Raw genomic sequence first — 7,803 nt, forward strand, 5'->3', positions numbered from 1 at the left:
GAAAAAAAAACTAGAAAACGGTTAGCTGCAGGAGAAAAGGGAGCTAACAAGAGAAAACAGAAAAAAAGAAAGAGTACTCGGCTTCTCTCGCGGGCCGGCTCGTACGAGGGTGCTAGCTTTTCCGTGTTTCTGTGTCGGGCCAGTTGGAGACCGAGGCGGTTCGGTGGTCGTTCTAACAGCGGGCCGGATCGCGAGATCGGGAGAGTTACAAGGAAACCCTAGCCGGCGCACGTCTCCTTCGTCTTGCTCGAAACCTATCTTCGTCTTCGTCACTTCGTGTATGGCGCTGCGCACAGTGGCCGCGAAGCTGAAGCTCCCCGTCGCTTCTCTCAAGCAGGCATGGGCGGCCTGCCGTTCTCTGGTCCGTGCCCCATCCGCATCCATCCTCCTACCGCGCGCATGCAATCTTTGTCACCTTGCATGCTTAGCCACCTTCACGCGCCTGCAAGAGCGCTTCTATTTTGTCTTTGCCACGTGAATTAGTTTGTTGCATCTCCCGTAGAGATCGAGCTGGAGGCTTGGATGAAGAGATGGGATTGATTATTTTTTGCCTATATACCACAGCCATATACGCAGCTCGGTGATACATATACCATAGGATAGAGAAATCTGATGATTCATCTCCACATCACATGTTTCGATCTCTTCATAAAACTTCTTTGTAAGGGCATCTCCAACGACGACCTTCAAACCGCCCGCATACGTCCGGACCGCGTTGTCTGGACTGTGAAAGTCATCCAACGCAGGCTTGCATCGGTCCGCAAGGCGGTCCGGACATGTTTTTCTCCCGCAAACCGGAGACAACCAGGCGAGTGAGGGCTTTGCGGGCATCCGAACCACTGTCACGGTCTCAACACCCTGACCCACCCAAACCCCCACCCGCCCCTCCACGCTTTCCTTCTGATGCACGCGCCGCATTCATGCCGCCCAGAGCACGCAGCGGCTAACATTCATGTCGCGCGGTGTGATGGGAGGGAGGGCGGCGCCGACCGACTTGGCCTCTTGGGAACCGCCGCTTCAAGATGCATACTGAGGAACCAACTCCGGCCGCTGCGCCGCATTGAAGCATACGTGTTTTCACCGGGAGAAAGTAGTTTTCTCCTTGGTGAATGTGTGTGTGCGCGTGTGTGTTTCTTCCATTACCGTGTGTTCTTGTGAGACAAAACCATGAAAGGAAGAGATTGTGAGGAAGAAGAAGAGGCATTGCAAGGAGACAGCGCCAACAATACATATCATAGCATAGAGAAATCTGACGAATCATCTCTACATCACGTGTTTCGGTTTCCTAGTAAAACTTCTGTGTAAAGCTTCAAAAAAAATCAACCCACCCAAAACATGCTTTAATTAACGGTTTATGCTCTAGTTCATCCATCTGATTAATTACTTGTTTTTGGAATCACTAGTACCATCTTTAATGGTTTATGCATGCATGTTTGTAGGCTAAGCGTCCCGATCCTTGGGAAGGCCTGAATGTTGATCCGCTCATCCGGTAAGGCAGTAAGCTAAACCATCGTAACTTCCATTGTTCTTCTCGTTCATCTATTTGAGTTAATTTGTTCCTTCTCACTCTTAGCCAGGACATGGAGGAGCTCAACAGGGCCATTAGGGCGAGAGAAATGAAGCAGACTTTGTTTAGCATTGGTTTCATGGGTGCTTTTACTGGTGCGTTTGCCTATGTGCTTAAATCAGACTTAGCTGCCCGTGAGGCGCTTGATTCTGACCAAGATACAAATGGTGCGGTTGTCAATGCGGTTTGTACAAACGAAGACTAAAATAAGCCCAGGGAGCAGCGTTTGGTTGGCCTTCATCGATGTCATGGGTTTTATTAGTGGTGCGGCTGTCTTATATGTTTAACTACAGTACCTATCTGATGTTTAACTACTCTGTATATGGCTTCTGGCATCTGTGTTATGTAGGTCATGCCGATGCAAACCCTCTTTAAGAGTATTATTTATGAAAGCAACTTTAACAGCATCGTGACATATATCGGCATCCTTGAGAACGTTTTTGGAGCGCACCTCATAATTTTCTAGAGACTATGGAGGCTCACACAGAGTCGCCATATCCGACCCTCCATACAATATTCCTTCTTTTTTGCATTAACTCGATTTTTTCACTCATATTTGGCATAGATCCTACCAAACTAGTTAATTTGTGACTTGATCTAAGTAATTTGTGGTAGTATCCATTACCATAATCCGACGTCTTCACCGAGTGTCCAAAAGTTTGCCGAGTGTACTTTATTGGGCACTTGGTAAACTGAGTGTGACAGTACAACACTCGGTAGAAAATGGGCACTCAACATATATGTAGTTTCTATACCCCGAGTGTTTTGGGGCAAAACACTTGGCAAAGATTTGGACATTGTCCATTATAAACCGAGCTTGACGCTAGATGAACAAGAGAACCAACTTTACTAAGCGTGTTCTACAAAATACTTAGTAAACAAGTAAAATCCAATGTGATGCATGTATACATTTGCATTTTGAATAGTAAACTTTGGTATTGTTCAGTTTATTTTCTGGAAGGAGCTAGAAACAATGGTGAGGTCGTCGTCGACGTCCCGTTCATCGAGCTAAGATTTTCTGGTAACGACTCACCCTTTCTTGTAAGGCTTGTCCTAGCCCGTCAAAGTCGTCATTCCGCTGCCACAACTCGCTTTGTTGCCGCCCATGCACACATGTTGGCTGTCGTTGGAAAGGGGGCACACGTCGTCGCTGCTCAACCCAGGTGCAGGACGCAACATGTGGTATAGTAGGCGGCACTCCCTAATATCTCACCCTCCACAACCGCGCTCCTAAGGGAGAAAACCCCAAAAAACAGAACAACCCAAAAAAAGAACAAACAAAACCCTGATAACTTGGAAATCAAGAAAAAAACAAAAATACATAAGTTATGTCGGGAAGCATCCAGCTCGCGACACATGGCGGTGCTGGGCGCACCACGTGAAACATTACGCTCCCACAAATGACTTCTGAAAAGCCCACCTATAAGGTACCCTCTAACTAGTTGTTCCCCAAAATCGAATGTGTTTCAAAATCTCAAGATCCGCCAGCTCGGTCTCTCGGAGGTGCTCACAGGGATAGGATATGCATTTATAGGATAAATGTATGTACATGTTCGTAAGCGTCTGTATCTGACTGTATTTCAAAAAAAATGTTGAATGTGCTTAAAGATCTGACGGGCTTTGGATCGAGGTTGTTTGATGCCCTGGAGGCAATTAGGCCTTACGAGGGGGTCACCAGTTTTGAGAGGGAAAGTAGAAGGAAACCCCCTAACAGCATGCAAAATGATATACTACCTCTGTTCCTAAATATTTATCTTTCTAGACATTTTAACAAGTGACTACATACGGAGCAAAATGAGTGAATCTACATTTTAAAATATGTCTACATACATCCGTATATGATAGTCATTTGAAATGTCTAGAAAGACAACTATTTATAAATAGAGGGAGTATATTGCTCCCTGCTAGCGTTAAAGCGTAGATCACCTACACCAATCACACGTATGGGCAACCCATTAACGTTCACTTAAAATTGGATAAAGGGAGAAAAAGAGGGGCATCCAGGAATCGATCTCGAGTCGACTAGGCGGTGGGCTCGCCTTCTAGACACCGAGGCACAGTTGGGTTTGTGCATAACCGGGAGGCTTGACCAAATTCACTAGTAGAAAACAGGATTTTGGTTCGGCCAGAAAAGAGCATTAGTACCGGTTGCATTACGAACCGGGACTAATGTGAGTATTAATCCTGGTTCGAGCGGCTAGAGCACCGTACAGGCATTACTCCCGATTCAAATGGGACCTTTAGTCCCGGGTGGTGCACTAGTCGAAAACAGGGCTTTCACCAGAAAAGAGCATTAATCCCGGTTGTGTTACGAACCGGGACTAATATGAGCATTAGTCCCGGTTCGAGCGGCGAGGGCACCGTACAGGCATTACTCCCGGTTCAAATGGGACCTTTAGTCCTGGTTGGTGACACGAACCGGTACTAATGGGGTTGAGACCTTTAGTACCGGTTCGTGCCATGAACCGGTACTAATGGTGCAATTTTCAAATCCTACCCCCCCCCCCCCGGTGTATCGCCTTTTCAGTTTTGTAAAAAACAAAAGAAAATGATAAAAACTCAAAAGTTAAAATCCTTCGAGATGTAGTTATGTTACCACATCTACTAGTTAGGAAAATTTAAAAACTTAAATTTGGACATGTTTTGCAAAAAGTGCAGGGAAAATGTAAAACGGCTATAACTTTTGCATACGATGTCAGAAAAAAAGTATAATATATCAAAATGTTCAGCATGAAAATCCGCATCTGATTTTGACAGCCTACAGCTTGTTTGTAAATTTTTAGAATCCTCAAATTCTAAAAGAAAAAAAATTATGCTCAAATTTCAGTTTTTTTTTATTTTTGTTAAATTTGGTCAAACTACTTATTCAAGAAGTATTAGTGTTACTAAATAATTATTCAAGAATATTAGTGTTACTAAATAATTATTTCAGTTTTTTAAATTTTTGGTCAAATATGGTCAAACAATGGTCAAACTACTTATTCAAGAAATATTAGTGTTACTAAATAATTATATCAGTTTTTTTGAATTTTGGTCAAATCTGGTCAAACTGTGGTTAAAATGTGGTCAAACTGTGGTCAAACTACTTATTCAAGAAATATTAGTGTTACTAAATAATTATTGTTTTTTAGAACAATAGTTTCAAACTCAAACAGTGAAATGTGTGACTTCATGCTCAAGCTAAATTCCTGAGGGTTAATAGGATTGACATCTTACTATTTTTAGGAAAACAACAAGTGCAGACTTGGAAACGAGGGAGAATAGAACCCGAAAGTTAAGCATGCTCAGGCTGGAGTAGTGAGAGGATGGGTGACCGTCTGGGAAGTTAGATGATTTGAAATGATGAGGGATGATTAGAGATTAGAGGTTAAATTGAGCAGTGATGAGGGATGATTAGAGATTAGAGGTTAAAATAATTCAGAAATTTGAAAATAAAAAAATTCAAAAAAAATTCAAAAAAAATCATAAAATTTCCTTTAGTACCGGTCGGTGTTACCAACCGGGACTAAAGGTGGATCTCCAGGCAGCGGCCACGTGGAGGGCCTTTAGTCCCGGTGCGTATAAGAACCGGGACTAAAGGGGAGGCTTTAGTAACGACCCTTTAGTCCCGGTTCCAGAACCGGAACTAAAGGCCCTTTTTCTACTAGTGGTGCCACGAACCGAGACTAAAGGGTGCGATGCCCATTAGTATCGGTCCGTGGCACGAACCGGTACTAAAGGTTAGGAAAATTTAAATCCTACCCCTTCCCCCCTGTGTATCGCCTTTTCAGTTTTGTAAAAAGCAAAAGAAAATGATAAAAACTTCAAAAGTTAAAATCCTTCGAGATGTAGTTATGTTACTACATCTACTAGTTAGGAAAATTTAAAAACTTAAATTTGGACATTTTTGCAAAAAGTGTAGGGAAAATGTAAAATGGCTATAGCTTTTGCATACGATGTTAGAAAAAACGTATAATATATCAAAATGTTCAGCACGAAAATCCGCATCCGATTTTCATAGCCTACGACTTGTTTGCAAATTTGTAGAATCCTCAAATTCCAAAAGGAAAAAAGTTATGCTCAAATTTCAATTTTTTTTATTTTTGTTAAATCTGGTCAAACTATGGTCAAACTACTTATTCAAGAAGTATTAGTGTTGCTAAATAATTATTTCAGTTTTTTTGAATTTTGGTCAAATCTGGTCAAACTGTGGTCAAACAATGGTCAAACTACGTATTCAAGAAATATTAGTGTTACTAAATAATTATTGTTTTTTAGAACAATAGTTTCAAACTCAAACAGTGAAATGTGTGACTTCATGCTCAAGCTAAACTTCTGAGGGTTAATAGGATTGACATCTTACTATTGTCAGGAAAACAACAAGTGCAGGCTTGGAAACGAAGGAGAATAGAACTCGAAAGTTAAGCGTGCTCAGGCTGGGGGAGTAGGAGGATGGGTGACCGTCCGGGAAGTTAGATGATTTGGAATGATGACGGGTGATTAGAGATTAAATTGAGCAGTGATGAGGGGTGATTAGAGATTAGAGGTTAAAATAATTCAGAAATTTGAAAATCAGAAAAAAAATATTAAAAAAATCCTTTAGTACCGGTTGGTGTTACCAACCGGGACTAAAGGTGGACCTCCGGGCAGCAGCCACGTGGAGGGCCTTTAGTCTCGGTTCGTATAAGAACCGGGACTAAAGGGGGACCTTTAGTAACGACCCTTTAGTCTCGGTTCCAGAACCGGGACTAAAGGCCCTCTAGAACCGGGACAAAAGGCCCTTTTTCTACTAGTGATTGAAGCAAAATGGCTGACCTTTGTTGTAACCTCCTAAGGGTGGAAACAGTTTTAGCCGGGTTTTCTAGTTTTCTATCAGGTTTTTAGTTTCTTCTTTTCTTTGTTTTTTCATCCATTTCCTTTATTTGTGTTTTTATTTTTACTTCTCTATTTTGTACTTTTTTATTTCATGATTTCTTTCCAAATTTCATGAACATTTTTTAATTCGTGAACTTTCAAAATTACCGAATAATTTTAAAATTCATGAACTTTAAAAATTAGCGAATAAGTTTTAAATTCGTGAACTTTTAAAATTTGTGAACAATTTTCAAATTAAAGTATATGTAAATGTTTGTAAGCGTCTGTGTCCGACTGTATTTCACAAAAAAGATGGATGTGTTTAAAGATCTAGCGGGCTTTGGATCGAGGTTTTTCGATGCCCTGGAGGTAATAAGGCCCAATTAAGAGGGGGGTGGGTCACCAGTTTTGAGAGGGAAAGTAGAAGGGAACCCCCTAACAACATGCAAATGATATATATTGCTCTCTGCTAGCGTTAAAGCATCGATCGCCTACAACAATCACACGTATGGGTCAACCCACTAATGTGCACTTAAAATTGAAGAAAGGGAGAAAAGGGGGCATCCAGGAATCGATCCCGGGTCGACTCGGTGGCGGGGTAGCCTTCTAGACACTGAGGCCCTGTTGGGTTCGTGCATAACTGGGAGGCTTAACCAAAATGAAGGAGAATGGCCAACCTTTTGTTTAAAGACGTCCCCTAGCTTGTAAAGCTAGGGTTTCTCTCTCCTCTGGCGACTCACGTCGAGAGTGATCCTTCCCGGCGCTCTTGGCCCCGGATTTCTTTAAGATCGATCCGGAGGCGGCCTTGCCACCTCCTAGCCTCGTTCTATCGGCAACTTTGAGTGTGTCCTCGAACCCTTCTGTCCAGGTTGCCTTAATGGCGGAGGGAGGTGGATCGCAAAGGAAGGGAAAGGAGATCGAGGATGTAGAAGCCCTGCTTAATCGTCTTGAGTTACATGAAGATGATGGGGATGATTTCATCTGGGAGGAGGAGGTTGTTGAACAGGAGATCCAGGCGAAGTGGCTTGCTATCGTGTGAGTCCATACCAACAAGGGGTTTTCCCCTTCGGCTCTATACGGGGATATGAGATCCGCTTGGAATCCCGCGAAAGCTGTTCGCTGGCGCATGATCGAACAGAATCTATTCACCGTCCAATTTGGATGTTTGGGGGATTGGAATACCGCGATGATCAATGGCCCATGGCTGTTTCACAATCAGGCGGTGATCATGGAGGAATATGATGGGTTCACTAACCCAAGAATAGTAAAACTAGACAAGATTGCTGTATGGGCGAGGGTTTTGAAACTCCCAGACAATTATCTGAATGAAGTGGTCATCAAAGGGATGTGTAGAAGGATGGGAAGAATCCTTGAAGTGCAGATTCAACTCCCTGCTGGTTATG

The 7,803-nt window shown here is 42.8% G+C and overlaps 1 protein-coding gene across 1 annotated transcript; it reads left to right on the plus strand.

Moving 5' to 3' along the window:
* Positions 1-280: 280 nt before the first annotated feature.
* Positions 281-1,772, plus strand: LOC147978196 (uncharacterized). The gene is made up of 3 exons (XM_087516534.1): positions 281-361; positions 1,440-1,489; positions 1,574-1,772. The coding sequence occupies exons 1-3, from the start codon at positions 281-283 to the stop codon at positions 1,770-1,772; spliced, it is 330 nt and encodes a 109-aa protein (XP_087372660.1).
* The last annotated feature ends 6,031 nt before the right edge of the window (positions 1,773-7,803 follow it).

The sequence above is a fragment of the Triticum urartu genome, chromosome 3A, assembly GCF_056163025.1.
Source record: "Triticum urartu cultivar PI428250 chromosome 3A, HENAU_Tu73, whole genome shotgun sequence".
NCBI classification, from domain to species: Eukaryota; Viridiplantae; Streptophyta; class Magnoliopsida; order Poales; family Poaceae; genus Triticum; species Triticum urartu.